Below are 27,211 nucleotides of genomic sequence, written 5' to 3'. Positions count from 1 at the left end.
ATAACTCTTCCCTTATGGTGTGCATCCTGCTATTCCCATATGGTGAGCCCTCAACTCTTCCCATATGGTGAGCCAACAACTCTTCCCTTGTGATGATCCAGCAACTCTTCCCATATGATGAGCCAGCAACTCTTCCCATATGGTGAGCCCGCAACTCTTCCCATGTGGTGATCCCACAACTCTTCCCATATGGTGATCCCGCAACTCTCCCCAATTAATAAGCCTGCAGCTCTTCCCATATAGTGAGCTCGCAGCTCTTCCCATATGATGAGTCCGCAACTCTTCCCATGTGGCGAGCCCTCAACACTTCCCATGTGGTGAGCCGCTGCTCTTCCCATATGGTGAGCCTGCAGCTCTTCCCATATGATGATCCAGAAACTCTTCCCATATGGTGATCCCGCAGCGCTTCCCATATGATGAGCCCGCAACTCTTCCCATATGATGAGCCTGCAACTCTCCCCAATTAATAAGCCTGCAGCTCTTCCCATATAGTGAGCTCGCAGCTCTTCCCATATGATGAGTCCGCAACTCTTCCCATGTGGTGAGCCCTCAACTCTTCCCATGTGGTGAGCCGCAGCTCTTCCCATATGGTGAGCCTGCAGCTCTTCCCATATGATGAGCCAGAAACTCTTCCCATATGGTGATCCCGCAGCGCTTCCCATATGATGAGCCCGCAACTCTTCCCATATGATGAGCCTGCAACTCTTCCCATATGGTGAGCCAGCAACTCTTCCCATATGATGAGCCCGCAACTCTTCCAATATGGTGAGCCCGCAACACTTCCCATATGATGAGCCAGCAACTCTTCCCATATGGTGATCCCGCAGCTCTTCCCATATGATGAGCCCGCAACTCTTCCCATATGATGAGCCTGCAACTCTTCCCATATGGTGAGGCAGCAACTCTTCCCATATGATGAGCCTGGCAACTCTTCCCATATGGTAAGCCTGCAACTCTTCCCATATGAGGAGCCTGCAACTCTTCCCAAATGGTGAGCCTGCATCTCTTCCCATATGGTGAGCCCCCAACTCTTCCCAAATGGTGATCCCGCAACTCTTCCCATATGGTGAGCCCACAACTATTCCCATATGGTGAGCCAGCAACTCTTCCCATATGATGATCCTGCAACTCTCCCCATATAATAATCCCGCAGCTATTCCCATATGATGAGCCTGCAAAATTTCCCATATGATGAGCCCGCAGCTCTTCCCATGTGATGAGCACTCAACTCTTCCCATATGATGAGCCCGCAGCTCTTCCCATATGATGAGCCCGCAACTCTTCTGATATGGTGAGCCCTGCAACTCTTCCCATATGGTGAGCCAGCAACTCTTTCCATATGATGAGCCAGCAGCTCTTTCCATATGATGATCCGCAGCGCTTCCCATATGATGAGCCTGTAACTCTTCCCATATGATGAGCCCTGCAACTCTTCCCATATGGTGAGCCAGAAACTCTTCCCATATGAGGCACCTGCAACTCTTCCCAAATGGTGAGCCCTGCAACTCTTCCCATATGGTGATCCTACAACTCTTCCCATATGGTGAGCTCGCAACTCTTCCCATATGGTGAGCCCCCGACTCTTCCCATTTGGTGATCCCACAACTCTTACCATATGGTGAGCCCACAACTATTCCCATATGGTGAGCCAGCAACTCTTCCCATATGATGATCCCGCAACTCTCCCCATATAATGATCCCACAGCTATTCCCATATGATAAGCCTGCAACTTTTCCCATATGATGAGCCCGCAGCTCTACCCATGTCATGAGCACTCAACTCTTCCCATATGATGAGCCTGCAGCTCTTCCCATATGATGAGCCCGCAACTCTTCCCGTACGGTGATTCTGCAACTCTTCTCATATGATGAGCCAGCAGCTATTCCCATATGATGAGCCTTCAACTTTTCCTATATGATGAGCCCGCAGCTCTTCCCATGTGATGAGCACTCAACTCTTCCCATATGGTGAGCCCTCAGCTCTTCCTATATGGTGAGCCCACAACTCTTCATATATGGTGAGCCTGCAACTCTTCCCATGTGATCTCCCATATGGTGGGCTTGCAACTCTTCCCATATGATGAGCCCGCATCTCTTCCCAAATGGTGAGCCCGCAGCTCTTTCCATATGGTGATCCCGCAACCCTTCCTATATGGTGAGCCACCGACTCTTCCCATATGGTGATCCCGCAACTCTTTCCATATGGTGAGCGCGCAACTCTTCCCATGTGGTGATCCCGCAACTCTTCCCATGTGGTGAGCCCTCAGCTCTTCCCATATGGTGATCCCACAACTCTTCCCATATGATGAGCCTGCAATTCTTCCCATATAATGAGCCGGCAACTCTTCCCATATGGTGATCCCCCAACTCTTCCCATATGGTGATCCCGCAACTCTCCCCATTTAATGAGCATGCAACTCTTCCCATATGGTGAGTCTGCAACTCTTCCCATATGAAGAGCCCGCAACTCTTCCCGTACGGTGATTCTGCACCTCTTCCCATATGATGAGCCAGCAACTCTCCCCATATAATGATCCCGCAGCTATTCCCATATGATGAGCCTTCAACTTTTCCTATATGATGAGCCTGCAGCTCTTCCCATGTGATGAGCACTTAACTCTTCCCATATGGTGAGCCCTCAGCTCTTCCCATATGGTGAGCCCACAACTCTTCATATATGGTGAGCCTGCAACTCTTCCCATGTGATCTCCCATATGGTGAGCTTGCAACTCTTCCCATATGATGAGCCCGCAACTCTTCCCAAATGGTGAGCCCGCAGCTCTTTCCATATGGTGATCCCGCAACCCTTCCTATATGGTGAGCCACTGACTCTTCCCATATGGTGATCCTGCAACTCTTCCCATATGGTGAGCCCACAACTCTTCCCATGTGGTGATCCCGCAACTCTTCCCATGTGGTGAGCCCTCAGCTCTTCCTATATGGTGAGCCCACAACTCTTCCCATATGATGAGCCTGCAATTCTTCCCATATAATGAGCCGGCAACTCTTCCCATATGGTGATCCCCCAACTCTTCCCATATGGTGAGCCCACAACTCTTCATATATGGTGAGCCCACAACTCTTCCCATATGGTGATCCCGCAACTCTCCCCATATGGTTAACCCACAACTCTTCATATATGATGAGCTTGCAACTCTCCCCAATTAATGAGCATTCAACTCTTCCCATAAGGTGAGTCTGTAACTCTTCCCATATGGTGAGCCCTCAACTCTTACCTTATGGTGAGCTCATAACTCTTCCCTTATGGTGAGCATCCTGCTATTCCCATATGGTGAGCCCTCAACGATTCCCATGTGGTGAGCCGCAGCTCTTCCTATATGGTGAGCCCACAATTCTTCCCATATGGTGAGCCAGCAACTCTAACCATATGGTGATCCCGCAACTCACCTCACATAATGATCCCGCAGCTCTTCGCATATGATGAGTCTGCAAATCTTCCCATGTGATGAGCCAGCAACTCTTCCCATGTAATGAGCCAGCAACTCTTCCAATATGGTGAGCCCACAATTCTTCATATATGGTGAGCCCACAACTCTTCCCAAATGGTGAGCCCTCAGCTCTTCCCATATGGTGAGCTCACAACTCTTCATATATGGTAAGTCTGCAACTCTTCCCATATGATGTGCCCGCAACTCTTCCTAAATGGTGAGCCCGCAGCTCTTCCCATATGGTGAGCCCCCAACTCTTCCCATATGGTGATCCCGCAACTCTTCCCATATGGTGAGCCTGCAACACTTCCCATGTTGTGATCCCGCAACTCTTCCCATATGGTGAGCCCTCAGCTCTTCCCATATGGTGAGCCCACAACTCTCCCCATATGATGAGCCCGCAACTCTTCCCATATAATGAGCCCGCAACTCTTCCCATATGGTGATCCCGCAACTCTCCCCATATGGTGAACGCACAATTCTTCATATATGGTGAGCCCGCAACTCTTCCCATATAGTGATCCTGCAACTCTCCCCATTTAATGAGCCTGCAGCTCTTCACATATAGTGAGCTGGCAGCTCTTCCCATATGATGAGCCCTCAGTTCTTCCCATATGGTGAGTCTGCAACTCTTCCCATATGATGAGCCCAAAACTCTTCCCATATGGTGATCACTCAACTCTTCCCATGTGGTGAGCCCACAACTCTTCCCATATGATGAGCCCCCAGCTCTTCACATATGGTGAGTCCTCAACTCTTCCCATGTGATGAGCCACAGCTCTTCTCATTTGGTGAGCCCGCAACTCTCCCCATATGATGAGCCTGCAACTCTTCCCATATGGAGAACCCGCAACTCTTCCCATATGGTGAGCCCGCATATGGTGTATCACTTGCGAAATACAACGACATTAATCGAGGTGGATACACTATCACAAACGAGTGTCTGTGTGCATGCGGCCGTCAGTACAGGATCCATCAGATGGGATTATCAACGTGCATAGACACAAGTGATTGAAGGCGCGTCGAGACAGGGAGGGTCCAACAAGGGCAGACAGACGATGGTCCCACTATGGCAGCTTTGCATCACATAGCGCAGGGGAAGGGGACAGATTCCAAATAGCCATGTACATGGCAGACCCCCAATTAAATCATCTGTCCATGCATCCATCCATCCATCATTCCCTCATCCCGGTATGAAAACGCCAGAATATCCACTCACATGACATTAGAAATTTCCATTGAGTCTGTGCGTAATGCAGCCTGCAAAATCCACTGTGCTCCTGCCCGGATTCCCAGTGTAGTGAAGGAACATGTATTTGGGAACGTCCTGCCTAATCGTCCACTACGCTATTGCGCATCCCATACAATTCATATCAATCATTGCATACCCGTCATGGGCCCTGTCCCAAGGACATTCAACAATGGAACGTTATATTTCCAGTCAGACCCGTGGGCGTCTCCACGCCGCTAGTTGAGACCCGAAAGCGCTGTCCTTCGAATTCCTAATTTGCAACATCACGTCGATAAGGCACCTGTGTACGCTTTAATTCACAAATTCATCTATGCAGTGCGGCTGTGTGTGAAAATGGCAACTGCACCCAATCAGTAATGGTACTCCCCTCCCGTCGGTGCACGTCGGTACGGTGCTGCATGAGGGTCCACCGTTGATCGAGTACTACATTCCACTGACCCTTCACAAGTCTGCTCGCGAATGCTAATATAGTATGTGGAACAATGGGGCCATAGCAGAATCAACAAATAAACCAATATGCCACTGCCATCCGGATTGAAAACATGAATGTAAATGCAAGATGCCATGCGTCGGATTGCAGCGTTGTGTGCGGGACGTGCTCACACGAAAGGCATCGCAGCTGACACAGGTGGAATGAATCACCACAGGTGAAGGCCATACAGCCTGAACACACATAAATTGCACGGCCAACCCCCTCCCCCAACCACACCCACTCCAGAATGCTACCGGCAGGACTAGCGATGTTGGGCCTGGGGGACCTGATTGCACTGCAAGTACTCCAACTGCAGGAAGAAGACGAACGCCAACTACTCCAACAACCGGCCACACAGAGGAGACGCAGGAGGAGGAGGAGGCGGAGGAGGGCAAGGCAGGGCCAGCAAGCCCCACCAGCACCACGCAGGCAGCCCGCAATCCCACGCCTCCGAGCTAATCCGTTCAACCTCACAGCTGAGCAGATCCACACCCTCTACCGCTTGGACCGGGACACCATAGCCGCCATTGTCAACATGACACACGCCGACCTTGTCAGCATGATAGATAGCCCAACCGCCATCCCACCCCTACTGAAGGTGGTGTCTGTACTCCACTTCCTGGCCACAGGCACCTACCAGCACACAGTCGGACAGTTGCATGGCATCTCACAGCCACTATTTTCACGGACACTATTCCAAGTGCTTGATGCCCTCCTGAAGCACTCAGATGACTACATCACTTTACCACGCTCGGAGCAGGAGATTACAAACGCCAAAGTGGGATTCCATGCACTTGGCGGCATACCGGGTTGCATTGGTGCCATCGACTGCACCCATGTGGAATTGGTTGTCCCACATGCCATGGAGGTGCAGTACCGCAACCGGAAACAATATCATTCTATCAATGTACAAATGGTGTGTGACTCCAACAGGATCTTTACACATTGTTGTGCACGATTTCCAGGATCAACCCATGATTCTATGGTCTTGCGGAACCCTAGGATACCACGCTACATGGAGCGACACGCAGGGCACCGATCCTGGCTACTCGGTGAGTCTCATTTTATGCATGAGTATGTGGGGTAGGTGATGCGTGAATGACCTGGCAGGAAGGGGGGGGATGCGTACGTAGCAATGACATTCCACAAACATCCTTTGTTGTCCACATACAGGTGATGCCGGGTATCCACTGAAGAGATGGCTCCTTACACCAGTCCGGAACCCACAGAACCAGCATGAGGAGGACTACAACCATGCCCACTCACGTACCCGTGTGGTCATAGAACAGGCATTCGGCCTACTGAAGGCTCGTTTCCGCTGCCTCAGCAGGTCTGGCGGGGCACTCCTGTACCGCCATGAGAAGGTTGCAAAGATGGTCATGGCATGTGTCATGCTACACAACATGTGCGTACGTAGGAATGTGGCCATGCCCCCCGACGCAGAACTGCAGGCACCTGAAGATGGTCATGATGAGGGCGGGGACGTGGCAGCACCTCAAGGAGGCCGCGAGGCACAGGAGGCCCGTGAGATTCGTCAGAGTATCATAGATGCATGCTTCTAGCACTCACGCCTGGTGGCTGTTACATGGACACGGGACTTGTGGCACTGTGTGTGTCTGGGACATGCACATTGTGGACTGTACGCATAGATAGGCCTCATACACAAAGATCAATGTCCACACATCTCATAGGATGATTGTGTAGGATTGTATTGCATTTGTGAAATGACATTACACACCCAATCGACCCGCCACCCAATGTAGCCCAACACACCCCCTACACCCTCCCACCTCCCCCCCGAACACCAGTGTCCAGAGATGCTCATTGTCAGTGGGCAGACGCTATTGCAAGCCCCCTCTCCGGGTATCAGGGGCACCCCTGCCTGTAGAGCGCCGGGTCCTCCCAGATCTACGTTGGGGGCTGCCCTGGACGGAACTTGCAACGGATGATGTCTCTGCCTGCTCACGTCCATGCATGTCCCTAAGGGTTTGTGAGAGCTCAGTGAGCACACGGCGCACAGCGGCAAGTTCACCACATACGTCTTTGGACGTCGCATGCAGTTCCCCCCTCAGGCTCTCGGTGCTTCTCTCCATCTGTTCCCTCAGGCTCTCGGTGCTTCTCTCCATCTGTTCCCTCAGGCTCTCGGTGCTTCTCTCCATCTGTTCCCTCAGGCCCGCGGTACTTCGCTCCATTTCTGCCCTGAGTGTCTCAGTAGATGTTTCAATGGCTGCCTTAGAACCCCCACATTCAGCAGCATGGTCCTTGAGGAGCGTGGCCAGTTGCTGCTGTTGCACGATCATGTGCTCGAGGGACTGTTGCCTCTGCTGGGCCATGCCCATTTGCGGTGGTGTCACAGAGGGGCTGGACGCCTCATGTTGCCCTGCCACAGGACTTGGGGGGGGTTGGCCAGTCGTCGTCTTGTGGGTGCCCCTGCGTGGTTTCCTCATGGTGTACGGGATGATGCATACAGGGGGATTGTGACAGGTCATGGATGGGTCCTACGTCGACAGCACCGTTTTCTGTGTCGGAGCATGCTGGCATGAATGCAGTGTCACCCATGGTGCTGCTGCCACCAGAGGCAGTGCCTTCTGTGGCATCCGTTGGGGGGACCTGTGGTGCTGCTGTTGTGGACGTGCTGGCTGCTGGGGTGCCTGTTGGAGTCCCCTCCAGTGTGCTGCCGCTTGATTTGTGCTGCTGCCGTGTCTTGATCCGTGCAGCTGAGGTGGAGGGTCTTTGGCCGTTGGTCTTGGCCCTCTTTGCAGGTGTGCTGGTAGGGGTATCCTGGAGCTCGTCATTTGAATCGGACCCTGTGGTGGAGTAGAGGAGGGCGAGCGTTATTCATGGGTCTGTGGTAATTGTAATGGCATTGTATCACATGCATTGGGGTGGTACCTGAGGGTGATTTGGGTCAGGGCCTTGGAGGTGGTCTCATTTTAGTGTGGATTGGGGATGCAGTTATTTTGCAGTCTGCAGTTAGGGTGTGCATGCTGCACATGTAGGGTGTGTTTTTGGGGTTTTTAATTATTTATGTATTTATTCTGACTTTTAAAGGGCGCTGTCATGGCGATGTATGTGGTCGTTCTCCTGGACATGTGTTCCTATCGCACTATGGGGACACAGGTACTTCACATGGTTGGTAATAGTGGATTTGGCATAGTTTCAATTGGGCCACCTACCTGATTCTTCGGATGTCTGCACTCCTTTCTCCATCCCTCCGACTCCCTCTATGCTCTCCATTCCAATGGTGGAGGCACAGATTTCTTCCCAGGGGGTCAACTTGATGGGTGATTCCGATCCTCCCCCGGTGGCTGTGGCGATGTTCCGGTTGGCAGAGAGTATGCTCCGGACGCGTATCCGTAGGTCGTCCCATCGCTTTCTGCATTGCTGTGGGTTGCGGGGTGCGGTCCCCACCGCACTTACCCGCTGTGCCACCAGGGCCCATATGGCCTTCTTGTTCGCAAGGGCCGTCCTCGTCATTTGCGTGGAGAAGACGACGGCAGCATGCTCCTGGAGGGTCTCCGTGAGCACGGTGAGTTCCTCATGGGAGAAATGGACCTGCCGCTTGTGGTTGCACGCTTTTTTGGCTACTTTTCCCATTTTAGTTTTTTAATCTGGGCTGGCTGACGGGTTGGGATGTGTCTCGGGGTCGGAGTTTTAATGGTTGTGTGGGGGTTCTGTTTTATAGGTGTACGGTGTGCTGTTTCCCGTTCCGGCCCCATGTTTTAGCTTCCGTTTCCGTATATTTACGGTGGCCGTAGTTTGCGCCGGCCGCTCATTCCGGTGACCGCTTAGATGGTTGGCGGTATTGCACCTAGGGCAGCGTACGACGGCGGTAAGGGGCGTTTTGGGGTCATTTCCGCCGTCGCGGACTTTGCACTTCCGCCATGGCGTAATGCTCGTGCCCGATGGGTCGGAATCAGCCGCACTTTGCTCCTTCGTGCAGTGGCGGAAACGCTGTTTGCGCTATGGCGGTCATGTCAGTTACTTTCCGCCAGGGTCGTAATGAGCATGATTGTCAAAAAGTGCTTAGTGCCTACTACGAGAATATCATTACAAAATATCATCATAAGTGTAGTTTCGACGACAAAAGTGATCTAGTTAAGTCAAAAAAGAAAAAACTTATAGTTGTCTTCGTCAGGGCCAAGCCATCTCTTATAAACATAGAAATAGATAACATATTTCTATGTTTATAAAAGATGGCTTAAAAGTACACAAGCCATAGTGAGGTACACACATGAATATAAAAATGCATACATTTATACATTTGTTTTAGTGCCTTACTATGGTTTGTGTACTTCAAGATGGCTTGAAAAGTACACAAACCACAGTAAGGTATGCACACCGATATATAACAGTTATATATTTGAGTGCGTACCTTATAGTTTGTGTACTTTTCAAACCATCTTTTTTAAAACATTTCTCTGTTTATAAAAGATGGCTTGAAAAGTACACAATTAAATCAATCTTTTATAAAGCTTTGACGATGGACAAAGCCCGAGGCGTCTTTGTCCGTCGGCAAAGCTTTATAAAAGATGGATTGAATTTTATAAAGACAGAAACACAGGAATCCCCAGGTTCGCTGAGGGTGAAAGAACCCTCGACGATCTGGGGAAACAAAGGGACTGTAACTTCCTTTGATGACCTGAGGGGTCACCATAGGAATTTACAGTAACTGATGGAAGTGCCAGCCAGTCATAGCAACGCTGTGCCTGGCTGGCACTTCTGTCGGCTTGCCTGACATTAAAATGGCGGACGCATCTCCCGTCGCGGCTTCAGCCGCGGCAGGATAATGCGTCCTGCTAATGTTGTGTGGGACGGGCCCCCCGGAAGGTCCCCGCCTGATATTTGCCACCATCATATATACTTTGTGTTCAAATAATTAAAATATGTGAAAAACTGCAAGATAAACAGAGAGAGTACTCATTTTGCATAGTTTTATGCTCAAAAGTGTGCACGGAGCCAAGGTCATTTTTGCTAAAGTGATCCCAAAAACTGTTCTACCCACTTAAGGCACTGGTCATCTCCTAAACAGGGATTCCGATTGTTTTTTTTTTTTAAAGCAATTCACCCCGATGGGCCTTTTAATGGCCCGTCTGAGTGAAATGCGCCCCCAGCAACACACTCTCGACACTAACGTATGCAAGGGAGCTGGCCAGCACATCCATTCTCTGTGCTCCTTTCATTTGCGCCGCCTTTTGGGAATCAGGCCCTAGGTGTGTCTGAGCTTTCTGCTCTCTCTCTCGTTGCCATCTGGCCTTGAGAGTCAGCAGCTAAACACGTGTCAGTCTAATGGTGATAACACGGTGTTCCAGCCACAGTGCAAGCGGAGCAGAACATGTTGCTGAATGCATGGGGTCATCTGTTTAGAATTCATTCTGAGCACACGTGGAGGATCCTCTGCCCCTCGTGATACCCATTAGTATTAGGTGTTAGTGACACGTCTAATAGATTTCCATTTATTTTACAGTGAAACCCGGTGTTTGCCCATCACCAGGCATAATGTGTTACTTGGATCCTGTGCCTAAAGGTTGCCAGGGAGACAATGAATGCCCCGATAAGCAGAAGTGCTGCCGGCTGTCATGCAGCATGAATTGTACCAATCCAGTGAACCCAGGTGAGGTGTGCAGTGTAAACTATGGCTTTGAATCATGCAAGGAATCTGGCCGAATCATTAATCATAGTACTGGTTATTTATATATAGCACTCCTCCTTTCAGCTTTCACAAGCACCAAGGTGTGCATCCCTCCTCTCAGCTTCCACAAGCACCAATGTGTGAATCATCACACACTTCATGCCCGACTCCTCCTTTCAGCTTCCACACGCACCAATGTGTAGATCATGGCACACTTCATGCCAGACTGCTCCTTTCAGCTTCCACAAGCACCATTGTGTGGATCCCTCCTTTCAGCTTCCACAAGCACCAAGGTGTGAATCATCACACACTTCATGCCAGGCTCCTCCTTTCAGCTTCCACAAGCACCAATGTGTGAATCATCACACAGTTTATGCCGGACTCCTCCTTTCAGCTTCCACAAGCACCAATGTGTGGATCCCTCCTTTCAGTTTCCACAAGCACCAATGTGTGAATCATCACACAGTTTATGCCGGACTCCTCCTTTCGCTTCCACAAGCACCAATGTGTGGATCCCTCCTTTCAGCTTCCACAAGCACCAATGTGTGAATCATCACACACTTCATGCCACGCTCCCACTTTCAGCTTCCACAAGCACCAATGTGTGAATCATCACACAGTTTATGCCGGACTCCTCCTTTCAGCTTCCACAAGCACCAATGTGTGGATCCCTCCTTTCAGCTTCCACAAGCACCAATGTGTGGATCCCTCCTCTCAGCTTCCACAAGCACCAATGTGTGAATCATCACACACTTCATGCCAGACTCCTCCTTTCAGCTTCCACAAGCACCAATGTGTGGATCCCTCTTTCAGCTTCCACAAGCACCAATGTGTGGATCAACACACACTTCATGCCAGACTCCTCCTTTCAACTACCACAAGCACCAATGTGTGGATCATGACACATTTCATACCAGAGGCCTGTTTTCAGCTTCCACAAGTACCAATGTGTGGCTCATGATACCCTTCATGCCAGACTCCTCCATTCAGCTTCCACACGCACCAAAGTGTGGATCATGATACCCTTCATGCCAGACTCCTCCTTTCAGCTTCCACAAGCACCAATGTGTGGATCATGATACCCTTCATGCAAGACTGCTCCTTTCAGCTTCCACAAGCACCAATTAGTGGATCCCTCCTTTCAGCTTCCACAAGCAACAATGTGTGGATCATGGCACACTTCATGCCAGACTCCTCCTTTCAACTTCCACAAGCACCAATGTGTGGATATTGACACAATTCATACCAGAGGCCTGTTTTCAGCTTCCACGAGTACCAATGTGTGGCTCATGATACACTTCATGCCAGACCCCTCCTTCCATTTTCCACAAGCATCAATGTGTGGATCATGATACCCTTCATGCCAGACTGCTCCTTTCAGCTTCCACAAGCACCAATTAGTGGATCCCTCCTTTCAGCTTCCACAAGCACCAATTAGTGGATCCCTCCTTTCAGCTTCCACAAGCAACAATGTGTGGATCATGGCACAATTCATACCAGAGGCCTGTTTTCAGCTTCCACAAGTACCAATGTGTGGATCCCTCTTTCAGCTTCCACAAGCACCAATGTGTGGATCAACACACACTTCATGCCAGACTCCTCCTTTCAACTACCACAAGCACCAATGTGTGGATCATGACACATTTCATACCAGAGGCCTGTTTTCAGCTTCCACAAGTACCAATGTGTGGCTCATGATACCCTTCATGCCAGACTCCTCCATTCAGCTTCCACACGCACCAAAGTGTGGATCATGATACCCTTCATGCCAGACTCCTCCTTTCAGCTTCCACAAGCACCAATGTGTGGATCATGATACCCTTCATGCAAGACTGCTCCTTTCAGCTTCCACAAGCACCAATTAGTGGATCCCTCCTTTCAGCTCCACAAGCAACAATGTGTGGATCATGGCACACTTCATGCCAGACTCCTCCTTTCAACTTCCACAAGCACCAATGTGTGGATATTGACACAATTCATACCAGAGGCCTGTTTTCAGCTTCCACAAGTACCAATGTGTCGCTCATGATACACTTCATGCCAGACCCCTCCTTCCATTTTCCACAAGCATCAATGTGTGGATCATGATACCCTTCATGCCAGACTGCTCCTTTCAGCTTCCACAAGCACCAATTAGTGGATCCCTCCTTTCAGCTTCCACAAGCACCAATTAGTGGATCCCTCCTTTCAGCTTCCACAAGCAACAATGTGTGGCTCATGGCACAATTCATACCAGAGGCCTGTTTTCAGCTTCCACAAGTACCAATGTCTAGATCGTGGCATATTTTATGCCAGACTCCTGCTTTTAGCTTCCACAAGCAGCAATGTGAGGATCATGACAACTTGGTTCTTGGAAACAGAGGCGGCTGAGAAGTCCACCATGACCAGAAGCACCCCATCCCCCCTGCCGGCAGCTCCCCATCCCCCCCTTCCGGCTGCTCCCCAGTCCCCCTGCCGGCAGCTCCCTTAACCACCTGCCGGCAGCTCCCCTATCCCCCCTACCACCAGCACCCCGCCCCCCCTGCCAGCAGCACCCCTATCCCCCCTGCCGGCAGCACCCTTATCCCCCATGCCTGCAGCTCCCCTATCCCTCCTGCCGGCAGCACCCCAACCCCCCTGCCAGCAGCACCCCATCCCCCCGCCAGCAGCCCCCCATCCCCCATGCTGGCAGCTCTCCTATCCCCCCGGGCACCAGCAATCCATCCCCCCTGCTGGCAGCCCCCCATCCCCCCAAGCTGGCAGTTCCTATCCCCCCTGCCACCAGCACCCCATCCCCCTTGCCAGCAGCCCCCCAGCCCCCCATGCTGGCAGCCCTCCTATCCCCCTGGGCACCAGCAACCCATCCCCCCTGCCGGCAGCCCCCATACCCCCATGCCGGCAGCTCTCCTATCCCCCCTGCCACCAGCACCCATCCCCCCTGCCTGCAGCCCCCCATACCCCCATGATGGCAGCTCTCCTATCCCCCCTGCCAGCAGCACCCCATCGACCTGCCGGCAGCACCCCTATCCCCCCTGCCGGCAGCCCCCTATCACCCCATGCTGGTAGCTCTCCTATCCCCCCTGCCGGCAGCCCCCCATACCTCCATGATGGCAGCTCTCCTATCCCCCCTGCCAGCAGCACCCCATTGACCTGCCGCCAGCACCCCTATCCCCCCTGCCGGCAGCCCCCTTATACCCCCTTCTGGCAGCACCCCTATCCCTCATGCCTGCAGCTCCCCTATCCCCCTGCCGGCAGCCCCCCATCCCCCCATGCTGGCAGCTCTCCTATCCCCCCGGCTACCAGAACCCCATCCCCCCTGCCGGCAGCCCCCCATGCCCCCTGCCGGCAGCCCCCATACCCCCATGCTGGCAGCTCTCCTATCCCCCCGGCCACCAGAACCCCATCACCCCTGCCACCAGCACCCCATGCCCCCTGCCAGCAGCCCTCCATACCCCCATGCTGGCAGCTCTCCTATCCCCTCTGCCAGCAGCACCCCATCGACCTGCCGGCAGCACCCCTATCCCCCATGCCTGAAGCTCCCTATCCCCCCTGCCGGCAGCCCCCCATCACCCCATGCTGGTAGCTCTCCTATCCCCCCTGCCGGCAGCCCCCCATACCTCCATGCTGGCAGCTCCCCTATCCCCCCGCCACCAGCACCCCATCTCTGCTGCTGGCAGTCCCCCATACCCCCATGCTGGCAGCTCTCCTATCCCCCCTGCCACCAGCACTCTATCCCCCCTGCCGGCAGCTACACATCCCCCTGCCGGAAGCCCCCCATGCTGGTAGCTCTCCTATCCCCCTTGCCACCAGCACCCCATCCCCCTGCCGGCAGCCCCCCATCCCCCCATGCTGGCAGCTCTCCTATCCCCCCTGTCACCAGCACCCCATCCCCCCTGCCGGCAGCCCCCCATGCCCCCATGCTGGCAGCTCGCCTATTCCCCCTGCCACCAGCACCCCATCCCCCCTGCTGGCAGCCCCCCATCCCCCCATGCTGGCAGCTCTGCTATCCCCCCTGCTACCAGCACCCCATCTCCGCTGCCGGCAGCCCCCCATCCCCCCATGCTGGCAGCTCTCCTATCCCCCTGCCACCAGCACCCCATCCCCCTTGCCGGCAGCCCCCCATCCCCCATGCTGGCAGCTCTCCTATCCCCCCTGCCACCAGCACCCCATCCCCCTTGCCGGCAGCCCCCCATGCTGGCAACACTCCTATCACCCCTGCCACCAGCACCCCATCCCCCCTGCCGGCAGCCCCCCATGTCCCCATGCTGGCAGCTCTCCTATCCCCCTTGCCACCAGCACCCTATCCCCCTGCCGGCAGCTACACATTCCCCCCTGCCGGAAGCCCCCCATGCTGGCAGCTCTCCTATCCCCCCTGCCACCAGCACACCATCCCCCCTACCGGCAGCCCCCCATCCCCCCATGCTGGCAGCGCTCCTATCCCCCCTGCCACCAGCACCCCACCTTCCATCTGCCGTCAGCCTCCCATCCCCCCATGCTGGCAGCTCTCCTATCCCCCCTGCCACTAGCACCCCATCCCCCCTGCCGGCAGCCCCCATGCCCCCATGCAGGCAGCTCTCTTATCCCCCCTGCCACCAGCACCCATCCCCCCTGCCGGCAGCCCCCATCCCTCCATGCTGGCAGCTCTCCTATCCCCCCTGCCACCAGCACCCCATCTCTGCTGCCGGCAGCCCTCCATACCCCCATGCTGGCAGCTCTCCTATCCCCCCTGGCACCAGCACCCTAACCCCCTGCCGGCAGCTACACATCCCCCCTGCCGGAAGCCCCCCATGCCGGCAGCTCTCCTACCCCCCCTGCCACCAGCACCCCATCTCCGCTGCCGGCAGCCCCCATACCCCCCTGCTGGCAGCTCTCCTATCCCCCCTGCCACCAGCACCCCATCCCCCCATGCTGGCAGCTCTCCTATCCCCCCTGCCACCAGCGAACATCCCCCCTGCCGGCAGCCCCCATCCCCCCATGCTGGCAGCTCTCCTATCCCCCCTGCCACCAGCACCCCATCCCCCCTGCCGGCAGCCCCCATCCCCCCATGCCAGCAGCTCTCCTATCCCCCCTGCCACCAGCACCTCATCCCCCCTGCCTGCAGCCCCCATCCCCCCATGCTGGCAGCTCTCCCATCCCCCCTGCCACCAGCACCCCATCCCCCCTTCCGGCAGCCCCCCATTCCCCCATGCTGGCAGCTCTCCCATCCCCCCTGCCACCAGCACCCCATCCCCCCTGCCGGCAGCCCCCAGCCCCCCGTGCTGGCAGCTCTCCTATCCCCCATGCCACAGGCACCTCATCCCCCCTGCCTGCAGCAGCCCAGCCCCCCTGCCTGCAGCACCCCATCCCCCCTGCCTGCAGCACCCCATCCCCCCTGCCTGCAGCTCCCCTATCCCCCCTGCCAGCAGCCCCCCATCTCCCCATGCTGGCAGCTCTCCTATCCCCCCGGCCACCAGAACCCCATCCTCCCTGCCGGCAGCCCCCCATACCCCCATGCTGGCAGCTCTCCTATCCCCCCTGCCACCAGTACCCTATCCCCCCTGCCGGCAGCTACACATCCCCCCCTGCCGGAAGCCCCCCATGCCGGTAGCTCTCCTATCCCCCCTGCCACCAGCACCCCATCCCCCCTGCCGGCAGCCCCCCATCCCCCCATGCTGGCAGCTCTCCTATCCCCCTGCCACCAGCACCCCATCCCCCCTGCCGGCAGCCCCCAATCCCCCCATGCTGGCAGCTCTCCTATCCCCCATGGCACCAGCACCCCATCCCCCCTGCCGGCAGTCCCCCCTGCCCCCATGCTGGCAGCTCTCCTATCCCCCCTGCCACCAGCACCCCATCCCCCCTGCCGGCAACCCCCCATACCCCCATGCTGGCAGCTCTCCTATCCCCCCCGCCACCAGCATCTCATCTCCACTGCCGGCATCCCCCCATACCCCCATGCTGGCAGCTCTCCTATCCCCCCTGCCACCAGCACCATATCCCCCTGCCGGCAGCTACACATCCCCCCCCCTGCCGGAAGCCCCCCATGCTGGCAGCTCTCCTATCCCCCCTGCCACCAGCACCCATCCCCCCTGCCGGCAGCCCCCCATCCCTCCATGCGGCAGCTCTCCTATCCCCCCTGCCACCAGCACCCCATCTCCGCTGCCGGCAGCCCTCCATACCCCCATGCTGGCAGCTCTCCTATCCCCCCTGGCACCAGCACCCTAACCCCCTGCCGGCAGCTACACATCTCCCCCTGCCGGAAGCCCCCATGCTGACAGCTCTCCTATCCCCCCTGCCACCAGCACCCCATCCCCCATGCTGGCAGCTCTCCTATCCCCCCTGCCACCAGCACCCCATCCCCCCTGCCGGCAGCCCCCATCCCCCCATGCTGGCAGCTCTCCTATCCCCCTGCCACCAGCACCCCATCCCTCCTGCCGGCAGCCCCCATCCCCCCATGCCGGCAGCTCTCCTATCCCCCCTGCCACCAGCACCCCATCCCCCCTGCCTGCAGCCCCCATCCCCCCATGCTGGCAGCTCTCCCATACCCCCTGCCACCAGCACCCCATCCCCCCTGCCGGCAGCCCCCCATGCTGGCAGCTCTCCCATCCCCCCTGCCACCAGCACCCCATCCCCCCTGCCGGCAGCCCCCCATCCCCCCATGCTGGCAGCTCTCCTATCCCCCATGCCACAGGCACCTCATCCCCCCTGCCTGCAGCACCCCATCCCCCCTGCCACCAGCACCCCAGCCCCCCTGCCTGCAGCACCCCATCCCCCCTGCCTGCAGCACCCCATCCCCCCTGCCTGCAGCTCCCCTATCCCCCCTGCCGGCAGCCCCCCATGCCCCCATGCTGGCAGCTCTCCTATCCCCCCGGCCACCAGAACCCCATCCTCCCTGCCGGCAGCTCCCTATACCCCCATGCTGGCAGCTCTCCTATCCTCTCCTATCTCACATGCCAGATCTGCTGAACGCCATGGACTGGGATGCATTGCTGACTGCTAGCTGGACTCATGCCAGGAGTGCTGAACCCCAAGGACTGGGATGCTCTGCTGACCGCTAGCAGGGCACATGCCAGGGCTGCTGAACACCAAGGATTGGGATGCTTTGCTGGCTGCTAGCTGGGCACATGCCAGGAGTGCTCAGCACCAAGGACTGGGATGCTTTGCTGACCACTAGCTGGGCACATACCAGGAGTGCTGAACCCCAAGGACTGGGATGCTTTTCTGGCCGCTAGCTGGGCACATACCAGGACTGCTGAATGCCAAGGACTGGGATGCTCTGCTGACCGCTAGCTGGGCACATGCCAGGAGTGCTGAACCCCAAGGACTGGGATGCTTTGCTGGCTGCTAGCTGGGCACATGCCAGGACTGCTGAACACCAAGGACTGGGATGCTTTGCTGGCTGCTAGCTGGGCACATGCCAGGAGTGCTCAACACCAAGGACTGGGATGTTTTGCTGACCGCTAGCTGGGCACATACCAGGACTGCTGAACGCCAAGGACTGGGATGCTTTGCTGACCGCCAGCTGGGCACATACCAGGAGTGCTGAACTCCAAGGAAAGGGATACTTTGCTGACCGCCAGCTGGGCACATATCAGGAGTGCTGAACACCACGGACTGGGATGCTTTAGTGACCGCCAGCTGGGCACATGCCAGGAGTGCTGAACACCAAGGACTGGGATGCTTTGCTGACTGCCAGCTGGGCACATGCCAGGAATGCTGAACAGCAAGGACTGGGATGCTTTGCTGACCGCTAGCTGGGCACATGCCAGGACTGCTGAACGCCAAGGACTGGGATGCTTTGCTGACCGCTAACTGGGCACATGCCAGGACTGCTAAACGCCAAGGACTGGGATGCTTTGCTGACCGCTAGTTGGGCACATGCCAGGACTGGGATGCTTTGCTGACTGCTAGCTGGGCACATACCAGGACTGCTGAATGCCAAGTGCTGGGATGCTGTGCTGACCACTAGCTGGGCGCATGCCAGGAGTGCTGAACACCAAGGACTGGGATGCTTTTCTGGCTGCTAGCTGGGCAAATGCAGGAGTGCTCAGCACCAAGGACTGGGATGCTTTGCTGACCGCTAGCTGGGCACATACCAGGGGAGCAGAACCCCAAGGACTTGGATGCTTTGCTGACTGCTAGCTGGGCACATACCAGGACTGCTGAACACCAAGGACTGGGATGCTTTGCTGACCGCTAGCTGGGCACATACCAGGACTGCTGAACACCAAGGACTGGGATGCCTTGCTGACCAAAAGCTGGGCACATGCCAGGAGTGCTGAACACCAAGGACTGGGATGCCTTGCTGACCGCTAGTTCGGCACATACCAGGAGTGTTGAACCCCAAGGACTGGGATGCTTGCTGACCGCTAGCTAGGCTAATACCAGGACTGCTGAACGCCAAGGACTGGGATACTTTGCTGACTGCTAGCTGGGCACATACCGGGACTGCTGAAAACCAAGGACTGGGATGCTTTGCTCGCTGCTAGCTGGGCACATGCCAGGACTGCTAAATGCCATGGACTGGGATGCTTTGCTGACCACTAGCTGGGCACATACCAGGATTGCTGAACCCCAAGGACTGGCATGTTTTTCTGGCCACTAGCTGGGCACATGCCAGGACTGCTAAACACCAAGGACTGGGATGCTTTGCTGTCTGCTAGCTGGGCACATGCCAGGAGTGCTCAACACCAATGACTGGGATGCTTTGCTGACCGCTAGCTTGGCACATACCAGGAGTGCTGAACCCCAAGGACTGGGATGCTTTGCTGACTGCTAGCTGGGCACATATTTCTTTTGTTCCTGCTGCACCCTGTGGCAGCGGGTGTAATGATGCCAATCGAAAAAGACACTGGCTCACAGTTGGGACATTAAATGATGATAATTAAGTGGAAATGAATCAACGTGTCTTCATTACATGTTGCATCTTGAGAGGCGTTGCTAGACCAGTTTCGGGATCCAAGGCTGGCAGCGAGCCTGGTACAGACCTGCCACGAGGCGTGCCAGTTATTTTCCAGATTAGCCTCCCATCCAATGCAGGCTTATAAAAGTGGGCCAAACCCAGGGCGGGCATTGAGAGAGCAACTTTATAGCCAGCATGAAGAGGTTCCATGTTCACGGCCTTACCTTGGCACTTGCCATCCTGTGCACTGCACTGGTCCTGGCAGATGATATCAGCAAAGAGGGTGAGTAAAGAGCTGAAGGGTCCGGATAGGATGTCTTCTCTTGCCACCCCCGCACCCCCTCCGCCCCCACTGTCTCCCTCGCATTCTTTTTCTTCTCTTCCAATCTATGAATGCTTCATATATTAAATTCCAACCTTAACCAGGCGTTTGTTCCCCAGCTTATCCGACTGAAACAACACGCCCTGAACCCCTCAATTCTGTATATTGCCCTGGTACGGCATTTACTCGTTTTGTACAGCAATTTAGTGTAAGCTCTTTTTTTGCATTGCTTTGAATTATTTCTGTTTGTGTAAAGCGCAAACTAGAAAGTCAATTGCTGCTAGGCGCTCGAGAGTTGTTGCAACAGAGTGATCTGCATAACTCCTATGAAGCAGGAAGGAGGCGGGGGCGGGGGAGTTAGGGGAGTGTCTGTGGTGCAGGTGAACAGGCAGTCTTTTCCTTGCTGTCTGCACTAGAGCAGGGTTGAGGCTTGGGGTAGGAAGCAGCTGGGAGCCACCATGAAGCACAGGCCACCTGCGACAGGCCTTCTAGAACTAGTGACCAGCTGCAGCAGGAAGTTCGGTATTCCATGGATTTCTCCATTCCCTGTCCCAATGGCTGTGCTCCCGAATTCAGAAATAAAATGAAAAGACAGGTGAAAGAGAGAAGTCGATAAAGCGGTGCTGACAGCCAATGCCAGGCTATAAGTCCCAGAGATGAAACGCAAAGGGCAGACACAGTGGACGGGGGGTGGCAAGTGCTAGCAGAAAGGGTGAGCACCAGATGGGCAATTAGGAGACTACAGACTGAAGCACCTAAAAGCCCCAAACGTGCTGAACCTCCTTTGTTATGGCGCTTAATACTTGTATGCAGTCTGTTTACAAGCTCCCACAATTCAGTAGAAAGAAGGACTAAGTTGATGGGCCGTACAATGTGAGGGAGACCGGAAGACCATCTCAGAAGCTCTCAAAAGTCGCAACTCTTCCCATATGGGGAGCCAGCAACTCTTCCCATGTGGTGAGCCTCAGCTCTTCCCATATGGTGAGCCAGCAACTCTTCCCATGTGATGAGCCCGCAACTCTTCCCATATAGTGAGCTTCCAACTCTTCCCATATAGTGAGCCAGCAACTCTCCCCATAAGCTGAGCCAGTAACTCTTCCCATAGGATGAGCCAGCAACTCTTCCCATATGATGAGCCCACAACTCTTCCCATATGATGAGCCCGCAACTCTTCCCATATGATGAGCCCGCAACTCTTCCCATTTGATGAGCCACCAACTCTTCCCATATGATGAGCCAGCAACTCTTCCCATATGATGAGCCCGCAACTCTTCCCATATGGTGAGCCAGCAACTCTTCCCATATGATGAGCCTGCACCACTTCCCGTATGGTGAGCCTGCAACTCTTCCCATATGGGGAGCCCACAACTCTTCCCATATGATGAGCCAGCAACTCTTCCTATATGGTGAGCCAGCAACTCTTCCCATATGATGAGCCTGCAACTCTTCCCATATGATGAGCCAGCAACTCTTCCCATATGATGAGCCTGCAACTCTTCCCATATGGTGAGCCCACAAATCTTCCCATATGATGAGCCTGCAACTCTTCCCATATGGTGAGCCCACAACTCTTCCCATATGATGAGCCAGCAACTCTTCCCATATGGTGAGCCAACAACTCTTCCCATATGATGAGCCTGCAACTCTTCCCATATGATGAGCAGCAACTCTTCCCATATAGTGAGCCCACAACTCTTCCCATATGGTGAGCCAGCAACCCTTCCCATATGATGAGCCAGCAACTTTTCCCATATGGCGAGCCTGCAACTCTTCCCATATAGTGAGCCAGCAACTCTTCCCATATAGTGAGCCAGCAACTCTTCCCATGTGATGAGCCAGCAACTCTTCCCATATAGTGAGCCTGCAACTCTTCCCATGTGGTGAGACCCCAACTCTTCCCATATAGTGAGCCTGCAACTCTTCCCATGTGGTGAGCCTCAGCTTTTCCCATGTGATGAGACCCCAACTCTTCCCATATGATGAGCCAGCAACTCTTCCCATATATTGAGCCACCAACTCTTCCCATATGATGAGCCAGCAACTCTTCCCATATGAGCCCGCAACTCTTCCCATATAGTGAGCCCGCAACTCTCCTCATATGCTGAGCTAGCAACTCTTCCCAAGTGATGAGACCCCCAACTCTTCCCAAGTGATGAGACCCCAACTCTTCCCATATGGTGAGCCCTGCAAATCTTCCCATATGATGAGCCAGCAACTCTTCCCATATGATGAGCCCTGCAACTCTTCCCATATGATGAGCCAGCAACTCTTCCCATATGATGAGCCAGCAACTCTTTGCATATGATGAGCCTGCAACTCTTCCCATATGATGAGCCCTGCAACTCTCCCCATATGCTGAGCTAGCAACTCTTCCCATATAATGAGCCAGCAACTCTTCCCATATAATGAGCCCCCAGGTCTTCCCATATGGTGATCCCGTAACTCTTCCCATATAGTGAGCTCGCAACTCTCCCCATATGCTGAGTTAGCAACTCTTCCCAAGTGATGAGACCCCAACTCTTCCCATATGATGAGCCTGCAACTCTTCCCATATGATGAGCCAGCAACTCTCCCCATATGATGAGTCTGCAACTCTTCCCATATGGTGATCCTGCAACTCTTCCCATATGATGCGCCAGCAATTCTTCCCATATGATGTGCCCTGCAACTCTTCCCATATGATGAGCCAGCAACTCTTCCCATATGATGAGCCCTGCAACTCTTCCCATATGATGAACCAGCAACTCTTCCCATATGATGAGCCTGCTACTCTTCCCATATGATGAGCCAGCAACTCTCCCCATATGATGAGTCTGCAACTCTTCCCATATGGTGATCCTGCAACTCTTCCCATATGATGCGCCAGCAATTCTTCCGATATGATGAGCCCTGCAACTCTTCCCATATGATGAGCCATCAACTCTTCCCATATGGTGAGCCCGGTAACTCTTCCCATATGGTGAGCCCTGCAACTCTTCCCATATGATGAGCCAGCAACTCTTCCCATTTGATGAGCCCCCAGGTCTTCCCATATGGTGATCCCGTAACTCTTCCCATATAGTGAGCTCGCAACTCTCCCCATATGCTGAGTTAGCAACTCTTCCCAAGTGATGAGACACCAATTCTTCCCATATGATGAGCCTGCAACTCTTCCCATATGATGAGCCAGCAACTCTCCCCATATGATGAGTCTGCAACTCTTCCCATATGGTGATCCTGCAACTCTTCCCATATGATGCGCCAGCAATTCTTCCCATATGATGAGCCCTGCAACTCTTCCCATATGATGAGCCAGCAACTCTTCCCATATGATGAGCCCTGCAACTCTTCCCATATGATGAGCCAGCAACTCTTCCCATATGATGAGCCTGCTACTCTTCCCATATGATGAGCCAGCAACTCTCCCCATATGATGAGTCTGCAACTCTTCCCATATGGTGATCCTGCAACTCTTCCCATATGATGCGCCAGCAATTCTTCCGATATGATGAGCCCTGCAACTCATCCCATATGATGAGCCATCAACTCTTCCCATATGGTGAGCCCGGTAACTCTTCCCATATGGTGAGCCAGCAACCCTTCCCATATGATGAGCCAGCAACTTTTCCCATATGGCGAGCCTGCAACTCTTCCCATATAGTGAGCCAGCAACTCTTCCCATATAGTGAGCCAGCAACTCTTCCCATGTGATGAGCCAGCAACTCTTCCCATATAGTGAGCCTGCAACTCTTCCCATGTGGTGAGACCCCAACTCTTCCCATATAGTGAGCCTGCAACTCTTCCCATGTGGTGAGCCTCAGCTTTTCCCATGTGATGAGACCCCAACTCTTCCCATATGATGAGCCAGCAACTCTTCCCATATATTGAGCCACCAACTCTTCCCATATGATGAGCCAGCAACTCTTCCCATATGAGCCCGCAACTCTTCCCATATAGTGAGCCCGCAACTCTCCTCATATGCTGAGCTAGCAACTCTTCCCAAGTGATGAGACCCCCAACTCTTCCCAAGTGATGAGACCCCAACTCTTCCCATATGGTGAGCCCTGCAACTCTTCCCATATGATGAGCCAGCAACTCTTCCCATATGATGAGCCCTGCAACTCTTCCCATATGATGAGCCAGCAACTCTTCCTATATGATGAGCCAGCAACTCTTTGCATATGATGATCCTGCAACTCTTCCCATATGATGAGCCCTGCAACTCTCCCCATATGCTGAGCTAGCAACTCTTCTCATATAATGAGCCAGCAACTCTTCCCATATGATGAGCCCCCAGGTCTTCCCATATGGTGATCCCGTAACTCTTCCCATATAGTGAGCTCGCAACTCTCCCCATATGCTGAGTTAGCAACTCTTCCCAAGTGATGAGACCCCAACTCTTCCCATATGATGAGCCTGCAACTCTTCCCATATGATGAGCCAGCAACTCTCCCCATATGATGAGTCTGCAACTCTTCCCATATGGTGATCCTGCAACTCTTCCCATATGATGCGCCAGCAATTCTTCCCATATGATGAGCCCTGCAACTCTTCCCATATGATGAGCCAGCAACTCTTCCCATATGATGAGCCCTGCAACTCTTCCCATATGATGAGCCTGCTACTCTTCCCATATGATGAGCCTGCTACTCTTCCCATATGATGAGCCAGCAACTCTCCCCATATGATGAGTCTGCAACTCTTCCCATATGGTGATCCTGCAACTCTTCCCATATGATGCGCCAGCAATTCTTCCGATATGATGAGCTCTGCAACTCTTCCCATATGATGAGCCATCAACTCTTCCCATATGGTGAGCCCGGTAACTCTTCCCATATGGTGAGCCCTGCAACTCTTCCCATATGATGAGCCAGCAACTCTTCCCATTTGATGAGCCCCCAGTCCTTCCCATATGTTGATCCCGTAACTCTTCCCATATAGTGAGCTCGCAACTCTCCCCATATGCTGAGTTAGCAACTCTTCCCAAGTGATGAGACACCAATTCTTCCCATATGATGAGCCTGCAACTCTTCCCATATGATGAGCCAGCAACTCTCCCCATATGATGAGTCTGAAACTCTTCCCATATGGTGATCCTGCAACTCTTCCCATATGATGCGCCAGCAATTCTTCCCATATGATGAGCCCTGCAACTCTTCCCATATGATGAGCCAGCAACTCTTCCCATATGATGAGCCCTGCAACTCTTCCCATATGATGAGCCAGCAACTCTTCCCATATGATGAGCCTGCTACTCTTCCCATATGATGAGCCAGCAACTCTCCCCATATGATGAGTCTGCAACTCTTCCCATATGGTGATCCTGCAACTCTTCCCATATGATGCGCCAGCAATTCTTCCGATATGATGAGCCCTGCAACTCTTCCCATATGATGAGCCATCAACTCTTCCCATATGGTGAGCCCGGTAACTCTTCCCATATGGTGAGCCCTGCAACTCTTCCCATATGATGAGCCAGCAACTCTTCCCATATGATGAGCCCTGCAACTCTTCCCATATGATGAGCCTGCAGCTCTTCCCATATGATGAGCCAGCAACTCTTCCCATATGATGAGCCTGCAACTCTTCCCATATGATGAGCCCTGCAACTCTCCCCATATGCTGAGCTAGCAACTCTTCCCAAATGATGAGCCAGCAACTCTTCCCATATGATGAGCCTACAACTCTTCCCATATAGTGAGCCTGCAACTCTTCCCATGTGATGAGACCCCAACACTTTCCATGTGGTGAGCCCCCAGCTCTTCCCATATGGTGATCCCGCAACTCTTCCCATATAGTGACCCTGCAACTCTTCCCATGTGATGAGCCCCCGACTCTTCCCATATGGTGAGCCCTCAGCTCTTCCCATGTGGTGAGCCCGCAACTCTTCCCATATGATGAGCCCGCAATTCTTCCCATATGATGAGCCCTAACACTTCCCATGTGGTGAGCCCCCAATTCTTCCCATATGGTGAGCTTGCAACTCTTCCGATATGGTAAGCCCGCAACTCTTCCCATATGATGAGCCTGTAACTCTTCCCATATGGTGAGCCTGCAATTCTTCCCATAAGATGAGCCTGCAACTCTTCCCATGCATTGAGCCACTTACTCTTCCCATATGGTATTCCCGCAACTCTTCCCATGTGGTGAGCCCCCAATTCTTCCCATATGGTGATCCCGCAACTCTTCCCATGTGGTGAGCCCCCAATTCTTCTCATATGGGGAGCCTGCAACTCTTCCCATGCAGTGAGCCCCTTACTCTTCCCATATGGTGATCCTGCAACTCTTCCCATGCAGTGAGCCCCCAATTCTTCCCATATTGGGAGCCTGAAACTCTTCCCATGCAGTAAGCCCCTTACTCTTCCCATATGGTGATCCCGCAAATCTTCCCATGTGGTGAGCCCCCAATTCTTCCCATATGGTGATCCCTCAACTCTTCCCATGTGGTGAACCCCGATTCTTCCCATATGATGAGCCCGCAACTCCTCCGATATGGTGAGCCCGCAATTCTTCCCATATGGTGAGCCCGCAACTCTTCTGATATGGTGAGCCCGCAACTCTTCCCATATGGTGATCCCGCAGCTCTTCCCATATGGTGAGCCCGCAACACTTCCCATATGATGAGCCCGCAATTCTTCCCATTTGGTGAGCCAGCAACTCTTCCCATATGATGAGCCCGCAATTCTTCACATATGGTGAGCCCTGCAACTCTTCCCATATGATGAGCCCGTAGCTCTTCCCATATGATGAGCCTGCAACTCTTCCCATATGCGGAGCCTGCAACTCTTCCCAAATGCTGAGACCCCAACTCTTTCCATGTGGTGAGCCCCCAGCTCTTCCCATATGGTGATCCCGCAACTCTTCCCATATAGTGAGCCCGCAACTCTTCCCATGTGATGAGCCCCCGACTCTTCCCATATGGTGAGCCCTCAGCTCTTCCCATTTGGCGAGCCCGCAACTCTTCCCATATGATGAGCCCGCAATTCTTCCCATATGATGAGCCCCAACTCTTCCCATGTGGTGAGCCCCCAATTCTTCCCATATGGTGAGCCTGCAACTCTTCCGATATGGTAAGCCCGCAACTCTTCCCATATGATGAGCCCGTAACTCTTCCCATATGGTGAGCCTGCAATTCTTCCCATATGGTGAGCCCGCAACTCTTCCGATATGGTGAGCCCCTTACTCTTCCCATATGATGAGCCTTCAACTCTTCCCATGCAGTGAGCCCCTTACTCTTCCCATATGGTA

General features: G+C 54.0%; 1 protein-coding gene across 1 annotated transcript in view; it reads left to right on the top strand.

Annotated features, from left to right (window-relative positions):
• The window catches only part of LOC138452546 (WAP four-disulfide core domain protein 5-like), a 449,051-nt gene that overhangs the window by 100,579 nt on the left and 321,261 nt on the right, over positions 1-27,211 (top strand). Inside the window, exon 2 of the mRNA XM_069604991.1 lies at positions 10,641-10,787. Within this exon, the coding sequence (XP_069461092.1) occupies positions 10,641-10,787 (147 nt within the window). The remainder of the gene's footprint in view (positions 1-10,640; positions 10,788-27,211) is intronic.

Source organism: Ambystoma mexicanum, chromosome 4p, assembly GCF_040938575.1.
Source record: "Ambystoma mexicanum isolate Mex_15411 chromosome 4p, UKY_AmexF1_1, whole genome shotgun sequence".
NCBI classification, from domain to species: Eukaryota; Metazoa; Chordata; class Amphibia; order Caudata; family Ambystomatidae; genus Ambystoma; species Ambystoma mexicanum.
Note: the sequence above shows the minus strand (reverse complement) of the source record. Positions and strands in the feature narration are given on the sequence as shown.